Source organism: Haliotis asinina, chromosome 7, assembly GCF_037392515.1.
Source record: "Haliotis asinina isolate JCU_RB_2024 chromosome 7, JCU_Hal_asi_v2, whole genome shotgun sequence".
In the NCBI taxonomy this organism is placed as follows: Eukaryota; Metazoa; Mollusca; class Gastropoda; order Lepetellida; family Haliotidae; genus Haliotis; species Haliotis asinina.
Window position 1 is genome coordinate 42,584,455 of NC_090286.1, and position 17,367 is coordinate 42,601,821.

Here is a 17,367-nt window from a genome sequence, read left to right on the forward strand (position 1 = left end):
CACATCCTTGACAGGAACATCAGCGCTGGATGAGAGTCGAGTTAATTTGTCCATGAATGATGTTGTGTTCCGTGATTGCATTCCTACTTTATAACCTAACCTTCATTTATCACCCGGGACAGTCCCTGAGAACATGCTCATCGTTCGTGAAGGTTCCACTCATCAAGAAGTCAAGCAAAAGCCTTATTATATAGAACATGAAAAAATGTTATGTTTCAGAATAAATAACATAACACGTGAATGAACTCCTAGGGCCGTAGGGAGTGTGAAGTTTATTGCTCGTACGAGAGTGTACGAGGCTACCTATGAGGGGACTTAGTTTTATCAACTCTGGTAGGGTATAATCTGTTTTAGTACAAGAGTTAGAACACTCCTGTGAAATAGATGGGCCATAGATTTCTTCCAGCGTTAAATAAGGAAATACACGGATAAATACGTCTTTTGGTGAAGGTTCCTCCACAGTAAGCAAGCTAAGGGTGACTACATGAAGGATTCAAGGGGTACATGTATATTTGCCATGACTACGATGTAACATGAACTAAGTTTGTCACAATCTCATCCCTGACCAATCGAGCCAAGAACATCATCCTGCTCAGGCAGCCATGAAATAAATAACGATGAAACAGAAAGGGTGTGCTATAGCATGACACATGACATCCTCGACTCTACGTGTTAACACAGAAACATAATGACCGCCATTCCTTATAGAGTAACAGCACGTCAATCTCTACAAGCCATGGCAATGTATAACATCGATAGGTTTATGTGATAGCTGTATCTACATCTTAAAGACTTCCGCAGCAAGTTACAGCACTACATCCTATTCTCCATTACAACTACACGTAACACGGGGTACACTTTGACATTCAATACCAATATAACCACAACATGACGTTCTCAGAATAACGTCAAAGGTGACGTTCAACCCGTCAACCCACAGGCAGCCGTGAGCTGGATGTTGTCATTTAACCCACAGGCAGCCGTGAGCTGGATGTTGTCATTTAACCACCAGGCAGCCGTGAGCTGGATGTTGTCATTTAACCCCCAGGCAGCCGTGAGCTGGATGTTGTCATTTAACCCCCAGGCAGCCGTGAGCTGGATGTTGTCATTTAACCCCCAGGCAACCGTGAGCTGGATGTTGTCATTTAACCCACAGGCAGCCGTGAGCTGGATGTTGTCATTTAACCCACAGGCAGCCTTGAGCTGGATGTTGTCATTCAACCCCCAGGCAGCCGTGAGCTGGATGTTGTCATTCAACCCCCAGGCAGCCGTGAGCTGGATGTTGTCATTTAACCCACAGGCAGCCGTGAGCTGGATGTTGTCATTTAACCCACAGGCAGCCGTGAGCTGGATGTTGTCATTCAACCCCCAGGCAGCCGTGAGCTGGATGTTGTCATTCAACCCCCAGGCAGCCGTGAGCTGGATGTTGTCATTTAACCCACAGGCAGCCTTGAGCTGGATGTTGTCATTCAACCCCCAGGCAGCCGTGAGCTGGATGTTGTCATTCAACCCCCAGGCAGCCGTGAGCTGGATGTTGTCATTTAACCCACAGGCAGCCGTGAGCTGGATGTTGTCATTTAACCCACAGGCAGCCGTGAGCTGGATGTTGTCATTTGACCCACAGGCAGCCGTGAGCTGGATGTTGTCATTTAACCCACAGGCAGCCGTGAGCTGGATGTTGTCATTTAACCCACAGGCAGCCGTGAGCTGGATGTTGTCATTTAAGCCACAGGCAGCCGTGAGCTGGATGTTGTCATTTAACCCACAGGCAGCCTTGAGCTGGATGTTGTCATTCAACCCCCAGGCAGCCGTGAGCTGGATGTTGTCATTTAACCCCCAGGCAGCCGTGAGCTGGATGTTGTCATTTAACCCACAGGCAGCCGTGAGCTGGATGTTGTCATTTAACCCCCAGGCAGCCTTGAGCTGGATGTTGTCATTTAACCCACAGGCAGCCGTGAGCTGTATGTTGTCATTTAACCCACAGGCAGCCGTGAGCTGGATGTTGTCATTTAACCCACAGGCAGCCGTGAGCTGGATGTTGTCATTTAACCCACAGGCAGCCGTGAGCTGGATGTTGTCATTTAACCCACAGGCAGCCGTGAGCTGGATGTTGTCATTTAACCCCCAGGCAGCCGTGAGCTGGATGTTGTCATTTAACCCCCAGGCAGCCGTGAGCTGGATGTTGTCATTTAACCCCCAGGCAGCCGTGAGCTGGATGCTGTGAATTATGGTACATATATTTACAGATAATCTAGTCATGAGCATCAGATGATTGTCCACCAGTTGTTCCTACAGAAGAGGCGGGACGAGGTACCCACGGACATACTGACCAACTCCACGGATCGATATTACAATCAGTCGATATGTCAATAAGCCCACAGCAGAAACTGGTGTGGTTATATTGAAAGCGATTGATCTGACAATGGTTCTATGATGATTAATTCACAACTACCAAAACGTTTGCAGCTCCGATTAGGATCATTGTTATTACCGACTGTCATTAAGTTTGATGTGAGCCAGATTACAATCGCTATCCTAATACAGAGGACACGTGTAGAACTAATGGTTGGGGATTTAGGCACCAATAAATACGTGACAAATTGCCAGATGCCACGCTTATCCATGTATACCATTTACTGATGCCGGTTCATCAACCATGTCAATAACTGTTATACAGGGACGATTTGGTCGATGCCAAAAATAAATAATTATATATTGTTTATAACCAGATATATTGCTTAATACGTTGAGCTTATTGTGTCATGTTAATCTCAGGAACGCTTGGGCACACACGTATTCTGAATTCTGACTGGACAGCAACGGCAAATTTCTTTGTCAGGACTGCCCTGTGACAAACGTGAAGCTATGGGAAAACAGTCAATGTCGATAGATATTAACCCTGTACAACAGTTCGAATATTGTATAACACAAGTCGAAATATATAGTATACTATGAAAAAAGAGACGCATAGGCGGTTTGTAGTTTTAAGAATCTATTAATTACCTATTGTGTTCAAACAATCGTCAAAATATGTAACGAAAGTGTTGATAACGTGTTTTGCACAAGTAAAATATCGGTTTTACCTGAAAAATGATTTTGATGACAATTCTTACAAGGATTAGAAAGCAACGCCACAGCGCAACAGAAATCACTTTCCAGCTGAAACGGTGCAGCAAAGAGCATTCACTGTCTGGCAAAAAAATCCAAATTACAGTCAGAAATTGGCATTCGTTTTGAAGGAGTTTCAAGGTGAAATCACTACGTCACGTCTTGACTCTGTGAGACAGAATATCGCTATTGAAAGAATTAAGAGATTACCAGTCTTCTGTTGCCAGACGTCTGAATGTTAATCTGCAGCTCGTTGCAAACAAACAGGTATAACAACTGACCGTCCACCTACAGGAAGACCTTGATTTAGCACTGCAACCCACGATCGGTACATCCGGGTACTACTGTTGCGTGATTGTACTGCCACACAGAAGCCAGGTTGCCTGGACTCCAGCGGATATCCGGTCAAACTGTACGGAAGAGATTGGTTGGAGAATCAGCAAACCCGACGTCGGTGTCGTGCTACGTCTTCACCATCACGCTCAACGTCTCCGTTATCTAAAAGTATCCACTTGCTTGTATAGACATTACCTGCTTCTGATGTAAAATTTCACGCACTATTTGTGGACGAGTTACACATTTTTGAAAATACAACATTTTCGCAAAAGATTTCAAGTCTATGCGTGTCTTTTTTATTAATTTATTTATTTTTTGGATAGTATATATCAAAAAGTCTCGAGTTTCCAGCAATACTGAATATTTGAAGCGTAAGTGGAAAATGCAAGCCTCGTTTTAACCATTTAAACTATGCTTTGTTACACTACACTTGGGTGGAGCAAACTGTGTCACATTCCGGACATGTACAGTTTAACAATAAGCTCGTAATTTAGGAGATGCGTTTTAAAGGAAAATCTTTAGAAGAAGCAATGTTGGAAATTAAATATTCTTCAACAGAGACGACGGGCTTTTCTACTTGAATAATTGCACCCTGGTCTTAATAGACAATAATGGTTAGGAAATGCAGCTGATTGACAGCAGCATGTTCTCCAGCAGCAGGTAACGTCTTGCTGTGTAACACGCGGCCATGGGATTGCCCGTTTCTGTGGCCAGAGCGAGGCATAGCCCAGAGGGTGCCGGCACCAACATCTGGTAACGTTGTGGCTGGTGTGGCGTGGACACCGTGGGTTTTTTTTATATTTATGATACGAGTGAGTTTGGTTTTACACAGCACGCAACAATATTCCAGCTATATGGCGGTTTATCATAAGACAGGGAAATTTTCGTCAAGATATCTCTTCCCAGGAATGATATCCAACTGTCCAACAGAGTTCTTTCTTTAAATCACACACCATTTTGACAGTCTTCAGAAAAAGGTCCATTTTGGTGTAAAAGACAAAATAGCTGTAAAAATAATTTGAATAGATTACCGAATATCAGCAATGAACACCATGTGTTGCCGAAAAGGGTAAATATGTCCTGCCTTACCGTAGCATCCGCCATTTACACAGTCTGTCTGAACACCTGAGGGCTCCCATTCGCTTTAAACTATTTTATGGATCCATAGTTCATGGGCATACGCCATCTTCATTGTCACCGCTACCAAGGATACGATCGAAAACCGATGAAGGTGGTAATTTGAACAGTGTCAACCAATTATGACGTAACTGAAGAAAATGTAATTTGTCGTAGGACAAAGAGCTGCCGGCGTTTTTGAACTTATTTCATTGTTATCCGTATTAGAAAGTGAATTTACGTCTATAAAGCAGAGGTTTCGTGTCCAGGGATGTCAAAATGACCCATATAATTTGGGGTTACTGAGAAAGATGTCAGTCGTCTGCGGGAAACGCACACCCGTACACACACACATAACACACACACACACACACACACACACACACACACACACACACACACACACACACACACTTAGCACGCACACGCTCACAGACACACACACACTTAGCACACACACACACACCTAGCAGGCACACACCCGACATTTGCGTAAGCGATGGTTTAATCCAACTACTTCAACTCTCCAGACATGTTTCGCGTCTATTACATCATATTTCATAACTGACAATCTGGATCTAATTGCGTTCACAAACTGAACACTTGCAGCATCCAATCTCACCGTGTTATCAATTACTCGTCCTTTACACACTGGTTTAATGTTCCAGGGAGCCATATAGTAACTAGTTGTATGGTCCCATGGTTAAGCAGAGAGAGAGAGAGAGAGAGAGAGAGAGAGAGAGAGAGAGAGAGAGAGAGAGAGAGAGAGAGAGAGAGAGAGAGAGAGAGAGAGAGAGAGAGAGAGAGAGAGAGAGAGAGAGAGAGAGAGAGAGAGAGAGAGAGAGAGAGAGAGAGAGAGAGAGAGAGAGAGAGAGAGAGAGAGACGTTAACTTTTAGGGGATTTCGGTTTTTCGGAACTTGCTTTTCTTTGGCTGTTCAGTATATGAATGAAATGAAGGATTCATGAACATTGCTAAATAAACGTGTGTCAAGCTAGATAAAGACACCCATGTCAACTTTCATCAATGTTTTAAAGGTGGGCTACGCCCTACAAAGACGGCACTACTGTTCTAATATGGTGTATGCTTGTCCTTAACAGTTCACTTTGCTAACTTCTCATGTTCTGTGTAGATGTTATAACTATCCTGATTATCCGTAGAATTCAACCCATGCTTGTAAGAGGACCGGGTGGCCCGGCTCGCTGACACGTGCCATTATGTCCAAGTTGAATGTATCGATGGTCATTGTCAGTCTCTGGGTTGTCCAGAGTCGCCATGCCCTGGAATATGTCTTCCTTAAGTGGCACTTTTGAATATATCTGAGAGCGACGACATAACAGATTAATGTTTATAGGATCTTCTCTTCAGTTACGTTTCATTCCTGCCACTGAGACACTGGCCATTTGACATGACGCAGGGGATTTATTTTCCGAGACGTAATATGTCTTCGATCAGCGTTTGATAACGTCAGGTAATGCTGTCTCAGTAGGTAGAGCGGATCAATGTTTAATTTCACGACACACCTGTTTCAACCCATATAATGATTGATTTATTCACATATTTAATTTCAATGGAAAGTATGAGGCAAAATTACGGTTTCCTAGTATTTCATGGAACTCATTATTTTTCCCAAATGAGCACCTGATCGTGCATCTGTCTTCAAATTTTGAATTTGAGTAGTTGAGTTTAGTAACACACTGTTCAGACGCAGTCAGACAGGATGTGACAGGTAAGTGTTGTCACGTTGTAGTTAAAATCATTTACAAGCTGTTGTAAATTATAGTGAAGCACAGAGTAAATATATCAAAATATGTAAAATGTCAATAATTCATTTTTGACAATATCGCTAATTTGGTCAAACGGCTGAATCGATGTACAATGCAAACAGGTTGTAAAGTCTCTGTATTCCTCGATATTGATCAGTACCGCTGTATATATTTTACTCTCCGTCTGCATTGTTACATGTACATAGATACACGCACAACATTTGTCTGCATAAACGAAAAATCGTGGTAAAAGTTCACCACCAATCGCACTGTCCAGCACTCAATAAAGTCTAAGTATGAAAACACATGGATAAGGGAGCTTAGAACCTTGGAACTGGTATGAAGACCTATGGATCAGGAGGCTTGGAGCTGTTAAGAAGACCACTGGATCAGGATCAGGGAGCTTATAACTGCTATGAAGGCCTATGGATCAAAGAGCTTGAAAGTGTTAGGAAGACCTATGGATCAGGGAGCATGGAACTGTTATGAAGACCTATCGATATTGGAACGTGGAACTGTTATGAAGACATGTGGATGAGTGAGCTGCAACTGTTAAGAAGACGTATGTCTCTGGGCGCTTGAAACTGGCTTGACGAACAATGAATGAAGGAGCTTCAACTGTTATGAAGACCTATGGACCAGGGATCTTGGAACTGTTATGAAGACCTATGGACAAGGGAACTTGGAACTTTTATGGACACCTATGGTCTACAGAGCTTTAAACCGCTATAAGACACGTAAGACCTACGATTTTGAAGAACGATACGCGTAGAATGAGAGAAGTAAACGTTGGCGCTTCTTGGATCAGTTGTGAACCTACTGAAGCTTTCATTCAAAGAAACTGAGACATATTGCTTGACACCATGTACTTGGGGTGATCGACACGAGTAAAACCCCTATACACCATTCAGATCATAATCACAAGGTAGTGTTATAATGACTTGAATCACACAAACTGGGACAGCCAATCTAACTGGGAGCACTTACCCTTTAAACGTTCACGACCGACGTCTTCAAGTCAATGTAACTTTCTGTCCTATCATTTTCTAATTACTCTCCTACTTTTTAAGTATAACTAAAAAGCTGTAGCCAAAATTGTAACTTGCAAATAAAATGTAGACGAGATGTCTAGCTTTGAAATATTCATTAACATTACGCTCTGATATATACTGGTATATTGCCCTTGGAGGTTATGAACTCTTGGGTCAAACACAACCATATAAACCACTTCCTCTCTTCTATATGTGTATCACATGTGTTAATCCATGATCTGTACTGGCGCCTGTCTCATTTAACGCTGAATTATGCAATTTATGCCAAGTGTAACATCTTAATACAATAATTTCTGCATAGATGAAGCTCCGATACCACTAGCTACTGGATACTGTTACAGATTAATCTTGAACACTGTCCACTGGTACTGAACATTAATGTATGTATATTCTGGAATCATAAAAGACTCCGGTGTTATTCTTGTTTATCAATACTTATTTCATTCTCTAAAACGAAAAAATTACGTTGAAACCCAAAGTAAAATACTTGCTGGGGAGACTGTTTTCACCGTGGGAGCTGTGATAGAGAAGGTTTTGATCTTTCATATGGGTGCAGTACTGATACGATTTTTATCTCCGCTGTTCCTAATGTATGGCAAACTGCTACAGGATGATTTATTTTCACGACCATTCCCATTCAAGCGCCTACGTGGTGCAGTGGTTAGAGCGTCGCCCACAGAGCGGATGGTCACGGGTTTGATCCCTGGCCGCGTCATGCAAAACGACGTTAAACTATGGTACTCGTTGGTCCTTGGAACAACAAGGCCTCTTCGGCTCGGAGTCAGTATATTGTGTATGAGTGGGGTATCCATACTTAATTGGGGCATGGTATCTCAGTGAGATGAGTCTGGGGTAGTACAAGCACATACACGCATGCACGTTGTCCTATATTCTCAAGCACGGTGTCACTCCCCATTTCATTTCATTATCATTCATGATATATCACTGTATGTACTTAAAGTTGAATACGGAAGAAGTTCAAATTTTTGCCAGGCTGTGTGCTGAATAGAAATATAAGTGATGTAATATAGGGTCAATGTCCGTTTCTAAGCGGGTGCGTGAGCGTGAGCGTGAGCGTGTGCGTGTGCGTGTCTTAAGATACAGTTTAACATGTAACTCATTCTGCCTCCTGACTCTGACTCCGGCTATAGCAATAACCAAGTGCTTGTTTTTATACTATAATCCGGGACAGTAGGGTAATGTGATGGTTTGATTTTTCTCATGGGTACTATAGGGGAGGCCCGTTTCTGGTGTCCCGGTCCGTGATATTACTGGAATATTGCTAAAAGCGACGTCAAACTCACTCACATTCCGAGAACTAGGCAAGTAATAATTAACAGATTATCTTTCGGCATGGCGCAGTCTTGATATCGAGGAGACCTCCACTCTTCGGGAAGGTCCACTTGGCTTCTTAAGCAGTCTGCGAAACGAAAACAGTTACATGGTATGTAAAGAAATCCTGAATGATATTCTAGCTTTTAAATTTTCACCACTAACGTCTTACAGCAATGTGACATTACCAACATTCCACCATGAGTCCTGCTACATCTAGAGACATTAATCACAAATATACCTTAATGTTAATTCGACGTTAATGGAAAGAAATACAATTTGCTGAAGGGCAGAGCATAATAATTACTTTCTGCGTGATGGAAACAAACAATAAGTCATTGCTTCTTATTTCAGATACAGTGTGTAAGGCCCATTCCTGATGTTTCCCGCCGTGATATTAATGGAATATTGCTAAAGCGGCGTAAAATTTAACTCACTCACTCAGCTAGTTATACCAACACGAACATACAAATGAAAGGCTTTGTCTTAGTGAAGTGACTAAGAGGTTCCGTTCTCAACATTGATACACTGCTGAAAGCCAGTGTTTAATGTTACCAACCTTAATATACCGGGAATATTGCGAACAGAGAAAACAAACTAAGCTCGTTCGATGGAACACGCTGACCGCCACGAACGCAACACACATAAATTACACTAAAAGGAGCACAAGGTTGTTTACTATAGGAATGTGGCGATGGGGAAGCCAAGTAGTAAAGGCATGCGGTCATCACACCGAAGGTCGGTGTTTGATTCCACACATGGATACATTGAATACTGACGTTGTTGAAATGTGGAGAATCGAAAATCGTTGATTTTGACTTTGCACATGACGTGCAAAACGTTTGGGTAACTTTGTACATAAATTTTGTGTTTGTGTATTTGTCTTTGGCTTTTGTTCCTCTTTCTCGATTTTCTATGGGGATGGATGGAGGCGGGGTAGGTTGGGGTGGTGTGGATGGGGCTTTCACACCAGCCAATAGTTATGCACAGTCTCTAAGTGACTGACTGTGGTAATTTACCGCACAGCAAAAATAACTTGGTTTCCGTTCTTGCGGAAACCTGATGGATACTGGGTAATGTAGGTTTCCGCTAGGTTTCAGTTTCAGGAAACGCGCAATGAGAGTCTCCGCATACTTTCCACAACTGAAACTAACAAGTCTTGGTTTCCGTCATGTTTCCGTCAACTGAAACTGTAGTTGAAAGTTTCCATTTAGTTTCAGTTCACTGAAACCTTCATAGCTGGAGTGAGTAAGTTTCTGGTCTTGCGGAAACCTTGTGGATCTTGGGTAATGTAGGTTTCCGCTAGGTTTCTGTACAAGGGAGATGACAATGACAGTTCCGCTTAGTTTAGAAAACTGAAATATGTTGTATTATATGTTATATTTATTACATGATTATTTATTTGAAGAAAAAACAAACTCTGGAAATGGTATGATTCAACTGTTTCATTTCTTGGAATAGCCCACAGTTTAATGCAACAGGGCAGTTGCAGTAGTACACAATTCGCTGTATTGTTTTAAGAAACTGATCTGTCTATCTACTCCATGTGTTATGTTGAACAATCTGCTTTCGTTACAACACTGGAATCCTGGTACTTGGTTACGCTGGTTCTCATCATATCCCCTTACCCACCCAAAATGCGTGTCTCTGTCTAGAGGATGCTAAACGAACTTCAGTGTAATACGATTTCTATTAAACGACGTAATGATTTACTTTTAAAACGAGAGAACGGGAGTTTGATACTGAATCTTTCAACATGAGTTTAATATTCTGTTTATTACTCCCCAACATAAATTGATAGAAAATGCCGACAGCGTACGTGATGAATCTTAGCTTTCCGCGAGTCAAGGAGGGTTTAATACCGTTGTGACAGAGATATAACCATTGTGACCGGTATTACATTGTACAATTATAAAGTGGTGATGAGGTCAATACCTGTTTTTATGGACCCGCGAAAATCAGTATTGACAGAGGATCGAATTCACCAGTATATAATTGTTATATTATGCAATCACCGAAAAAGAATCCTTCGAAACACCCAAACATGCCCATTTAGTCACGAAAAGTAAATTATATTTTCACTACAAACCAATTACGTTGTGTCGACAATGCTGATGTGATATGTAAACAAGAGAATGATGTCATAGTGACACAAGTTAATATGAGTTTTGGACGGACCTGGGTCTTTTCTGCCGACTGTCACGTGACCCCCTCTAGACCAATCAGTCAGTTGCTTACATAATAATAGTGCAATATTGGCGTAGAAATATTACACAGCAGTATCTTCCGCGTACGAGTAATAAACAGAGGATACTAAATGACCTTCCGTGCAATACCAGGTTTATTAAACGAGTTTGATGTTAAATCTATCACGAGAACACTGAGCAGAATGTTAAATTCGCTTCTGTGAAGTACCATTTTATTAGACTTGTGAAAGATTTAGTATTTAGCATGGGCTTCATATGGTTTATGTGACTGTTGATAAATCTAGCGGGTTCGCAAACAGCTGCTCTGGTGTTCATTAAGGTATCACAGATAACATCGGGAATCAAGCTCCAGGCACCTGGTTTTACGAATGAATGATGTTTTATTCATATACTACCCACCGTCCAATAAACTTGCTTATCTGGATTTGGTGGGTCGGGAACATCCTTCCAAAGTGATCAGTAATGCTTTCAACGTTTCATTTTTCATATGCGTAGTCTGGTCCAGACGACACGAATCTAATCCGTGATGCAGGAACATGTCGCTCCAATTCACACAATCGTTAGTGCTTGATTCGCGTAGGTGTTGACTAATTTCACTGATCCGGACAAAGTGGGAGTATAAATACTTATTATGCCTATAAATAGACATGGCTATTGATATCCTGCAGTGTTTTAACAAGCTAAGTCCGTAGGACTCTCTAATGTTGTTTTCAATTATCAACAAATTTCCGTTTCCTTAATAAATCTAATAATGCATTGTGAAAATGGGTGCCCGCAGATAAAAATATATTGTAGTGTTCTGACGATGTGTCAAGTTGTTTTGTGGTTGTCAACTGTATCACACGTTCAGTAAATCTGTGTGCGTGCGTGTTTGTGTGTGTGTGCGTGCGTGTTTGAGTGTTTGTGTGTGTATTTGGAGTAGCCTAGCGGTTTTATTGCCATTATTGTTTGTATGAAAGGCGAGAGTGAGTGAGCCAGTTTAGTTTTACGCCACACTCAGCAATATTCCAGATATATGACGCTGGTCTGTAAATAATGTGTGTGTGTGTGTGTGTGTGAATCGAGCCTATGCCTCCGCTATGGCGAGAGAACGATTCAACCACTAGGTTACCACAGTACCCCTGTCACAGTAGACCAGACTTGCATGAATTAAGTGTTGCCCTGTTGCAACTTCTCGTTTGTTTAATTTTAGTGAGCTTGACAAATGGTAAAATACTGTCGAATGGGGAAATGCAGTACCCGTCTATAAGCAGATAACATCTATTTAAGTCTTACCGTTACGAGAATACTATGTTTCTGCCTGTCCATGTACTTCTGAAGAGGGCCAACATGGCGCCATGGCATGAGACACGCACATATCCAATCTAAGGGAGAAAACTCTAGTTCATATAGGTGCGATATTCGTTAAGGAGGAAGAGCTGTACTTAAGGTTCGAACCACAACTACTACCAACATTATATGGCATTTTGCATGATATTGTAAGTGAACTGTGTTGTATGAATCTGTGTTATTAAATACAATGAAAACTTCAGTATCAACTGCTGTGCGTTTATTACATATTACAGGATGGATTTTACTGGACAATAGTGTTCATTCTACTGGAAAAGAATAAAGACACATTTCTTCCGAGGTGCCAGGCTATTGGCATAAGGGTTAGTTGTAGTGTTTAGGTATATTTGTTTGAAGTGCGACAGAAGTGTTATTCGATTAAATCATCCTGGAAACCAAAATGACGATAAAAAACATACATCTGAAAACTTGCTGTTAACCAAAATACGTGGATGGAACCCAAAACGTCAGACCTAGAACACTATGGTAACAATTATTACATAACCATCGAAAACCAATTCCTGGTTCCTTTCTTAAGCGACCCGTGAAGGTCCGGGGTAGAATCGGCCTTCAGCAGCCCATGCTTGCCATAAAATGAGACTTTGCTTTGTCGTAAAAGGCGACTAACGGGATCGGATGGTCAGGCTCGCTGACTTGGTTGACGCACGTCATCGGTTCCCATTTGCTCATATCGATGTTCATACTGTTGATCACTGGATTTTCTGGTCCAGACTCGATTATTTACAGACCGCCGCCATATAGCTGAAATATTACTGAGTGCGGCGTAAACCTAAATTCACTAACTCATTCCTTTCTTAAAATTATGCTGTCACCACCAACCATGGGCTTATACCTACAATGGTCCAGCAATCTATCTAATCCGATCATTAAGGCAAACAGAAAAAAATAGGAATATGGGATTCGCAGCTACAGGTAACAATGAATTTGGATAAAGGGCATTATTATATCTCAATATTATATCTATATTATCTCAAAGGAACCCATTTTCGAAGTTCTTGTGGAAATAAGGTATTTCTGACTGTGGTCTCGTTCACTCAGTATGCCTCTGATAGAATTTTATTTGCGCAGCTGATAGACAGACAGACTGTGACTGGCTATAAAATAGATAGACTTTCAATATGTCAAACTATGGCAGGAGTCCAGTATTTGAAATGCATCCCATCATGACGTCACTGTATGTGCTATCTCTCGAGTCGGATGGCGAACATACAGTAAGATCACTTCACACAAGAGAGAGAAAGCAATTATTTAGCCTGCAACAAAGAGAATCGAATTGATCAAAGAGGATGAATTAAGGTGTGTTGTTGCTGAGAGCGTGTACTAAAAGGTCTTGATCAAATGTAATGGTATAAGTATGATATGTCAAAGTGCCGTATTAAATCCCAGATGCGCTAATTGTCTCCTGACAACTTGACAGTCTCGTCTAAATTGAGTTAGTTGAATATTCATACACTACTTAATCAATATTCACCATCGAGGGATTATATCAAAGATTAACAGTCTTTAACCATCAAACTTAACGATATTGGATCAGTATTGGTCAGATGTCACGCCTAATGCTGGTCTGGAGTTAGAGGATGGCACTGACCACTACGATGTCACTGTGGTTGAAGGTATTCGGTGGTGTTGTTTATGGCTTTATTGATGAAGTTATACCTACACTGACGCATCAGGATAACGTTCCAGAGATATGTTTTCAGTCATCATTGTTTACGCAGAAACAAAATTACAAAAATACAATGTATGTACATTCTGTGGTGTGAGTTATGTATACTTTTTGTAGAAACAAACATTCCTCATCAACCGCCCTACTAAACACACCAACTGCATTCAGCTTTGTCAGTAATGTGTACTTTGTGGAAATAAACATTCCTCAGGAAGTAGCAATCATTACATGTTGAATCACATTTTTCGCTGTATCTGCAAGTTAACATATTATGTCATGTAAACTGCAAGGGTCCACTTGAAAATGTACGTAAAGAAAACATTTTGCTTTCATGTAGGGTGGAATTGTGTTGTTCAGTTTTGTCCCTAATTGTTTCGTTAACTAAACAGTTCTATCAACGTCTACGTCTAGTGTTTGGTGATGTAGCTACAGTCTGTTTGTTGTTATTCTTTTTGTGAGGATCGCTTCAACTGGATTTCACGCCATTGCGAAAAGGGATTTGAACTCACAATCATAGATTCCTGATGTGCCAAAAGGACACAACTGCGAACGTTGATTTTCTTCTTCTACCCTAACAGTAGCCTCGATTGATACGGATAAAGATTCTGTTATATTTAGCTATCGTTAACATTCCAACACATATAAACATTTCAAATACATTAAACTCGGGACAATTAAATTTACAAGTTAAATCACTGATTACAGAACAGTCTCGTTTCCTGGTTACTGAGTTCCGTTCTATTGCGCAACTTAGTGCGATACCCAGTCCAGAATTCTCAGACGAATTCATTTAACTGGATGCTTAAATGTGAATCAGTAGGATTTGTCTTAGCACTGGTCAATTGCAACACTAAACTTCTATTCCTTGCAAACAAGTGATACAGTGTGCACTGTTGTACAACGAGCTCTGACAAACGGAAACCTGGAAATAGCGGAAATCTCAAAACGAGGTTCTGCCGCTAGAAAACGTTGGCGGTCGTGTAAGGAAGTGATATTATATCAGTGTCACTGTGCGTCACAGTACTACGCTGAATAAGCGCAAGAAACACACAAAAATTGTAACCATTGAACCAGATGCATTGTGAATCATTTTACGACCTCATCAAACAGGGGCAGTCTGTGATTTCATAGTTAAGGTATGCTGCCTAAACCTCCACATGAAATATAGACATACTGTATGTGATATTAACGTTGATAATTAAAATTCATTTGTAAATACCATTTTCTTACGAAACAAAGAATTGGAATTCAGTGTAACCAGAGTTTGTTTGCTCTCCAAACTAGAAGACGAATAGGGATTCGAACCCATGATATTAGGTTTATGTCCCAAGAGAAGCAGCTTTGCATAGCATATTGCGGATATTTGGGCGTTTAAGTCAGCCACTTTGCTTTAATAATCAAGGGGTAGAAGGAACCTCATCCCAATACGCGCTCAGCACCCTTCCCATTGCACCAGACCCGTGTAGGTCCGGGGTAGAATAGGCCTTCACCCCCATTCTTGCCATAAAAGGCGACTTTTTTTGTCGTAAGAGGTGGTCAGGCTCGCTAACTTGGTTGACACATGTCATTAGTTCCCAATTGCGCATATCGATGCTCCTGCTGTTGATCACTGGATTGTCTGTTCCAGACCATTATTTACAGACCGCCGCCCTATAGCTGGAATAGTGCTGAGTGCGGCGTAAAACTAAACTCACTCACGCCACTAATAGGTTCGTCAGTATCACAGAGGCTTTAGAGCTATTCAGAAGTGGTGAGTTATACATAACATGTCATTTGGTTGCGTAAAATAAAGTAAAAGCTGTGACTGTACGTAATCAAAGTTTTGATGGTGTGTTACGGTTTTCTAAAAAGAATCCATCCACCTTCAGCAACATCATCAGCAGAATAAATCAAGCATCATCAATTCCAAAAGCAGAATCCTTCCACACTCAGTACGTAACCGCCAGCCATCCGGCTTTACATACCCATGCCTCGTCCGATAAGTAGTGAAATACAGTAAAAAATATACTGTATGTCTGACGGACAGTTGTTTAGTAATCTTTATGTCTACTCACACTCACAATGATGACACAAGGTGGTCGTGTAATTGTGCCAACTCATAGCACCCGCATTTAAATGTGTACAACAATCCCCTTGCTTTTGTTATTGGGAAAAACATTCAAATAGATATGTAGCTTCACGGAAGTTCCAACATCCCTGCTTCAGTGTTGAACATCTTCATCCGTCTAAATACCTGTAAGTGAATGTTATTTGACTTTACCGCTAATAATATTCATCAACTATTCATAATTACAAGTGACAGAACGTTGTCGAAAATGAGAGTAAGATTTAATGTCGATTTGAACTTGCTGAATAGTTTCAGAGTGTAAGGCTGGTGTTGAAAGATGGAGATATTAGTCATTTTGATCTTTAGCGAACACATTGAGCAAATGTACGATGTTAACAATACTAGTACTACATAATGTAGGATGAATCTGCGATTTCAACCCACGCTGTTTGGTTTCAAGCACGTTCGAGGGATGAATATCTCCATAGGGCTTTACAGCGGCTGGAACAAATGGACCATCCGTGTTCCATGTCGATAAAGTTTAGTTATACAGAGCCGCTCTTCGTGTCGGACACTGCAAGTACTGAAAACGTGAAGCAGCATTATTGGACACTGCTCTGGATTTAATAACATTGGGTTTTGAAGTAAGGCTATTGTTATGTAGGAATTAGTACAAAATTCTACATCATTACCAACCACGAATACTGACATCGTCTTGGGTGATCATTTTAACAGTGGATGAAAGTGGACGAGTGGATGAAAGTTTAATTTCATCGAACAGATCTCTTTTGTCTAAAAAATCAGAAAAATAAACGTGTCTGCCTACGTGGCGTCTTTCCTCTTCCCGTTATGTTTATTAGGAGCAGAGTATTAATCCTTTCATCCACACTCTCACAACTCTGGGAAGACGTGTGTATAATACCAAATGATTTCAAATACCTATTTGTATGCGACCCGTATAATAACAGCAATATAGTCTCTGGTAGGGGCATCATAGCAGCTTTAGAAGAATGACCCTCGTCGTAGTTTCACAGCTCGTCTGTTCGAGTTTCACCAAAAAGCATGGTCACGTCCACGGCTGAACCTAGTTCGTTACATCATCATATGAAGTGCCCAAGAAACTATCAGCCCAAAAACTGGCCTCTTTGACATTTATGTAAACAACATGAAGAAGACCATGATAAAAACATGGTGAAATATTGCCACGTCCGAGAAGGATATTACTTCGTGACTTTGTCAAGTAAAATGTGGAACTTGTTGAAGACAGTCAGAACAAATCATCAACTGCTGAATTTAACTTCAATTAGAACATGAACAAACGTTTGCACAAATCGTCTATAAAAAAGCAACTGAATAAAGATCAAGGGGTAACAGAAAAAGGTGGAAAA

General features: G+C 41.1%; 2 protein-coding genes across 2 annotated transcripts in view; one reads left to right on the top strand and one right to left on the bottom strand.

Annotated features, from left to right (window-relative positions):
* The window catches only part of LOC137290399 (U6 snRNA-associated Sm-like protein LSm4), a 439,957-nt gene that overhangs the window by 65,289 nt on the left and 357,301 nt on the right, over positions 1–17,367 (top strand). The gene's annotated exons all lie outside the window — the stretch shown is intronic.
* On the bottom strand, positions 922–2,259 carry LOC137292008 (cysteine-rich, acidic integral membrane protein-like). The gene has a single exon (XM_067823560.1). It carries the CDS (start codon positions 2,257–2,259, stop codon positions 922–924), a length of 1,338 nt encoding a protein of 445 aa, XP_067679661.1.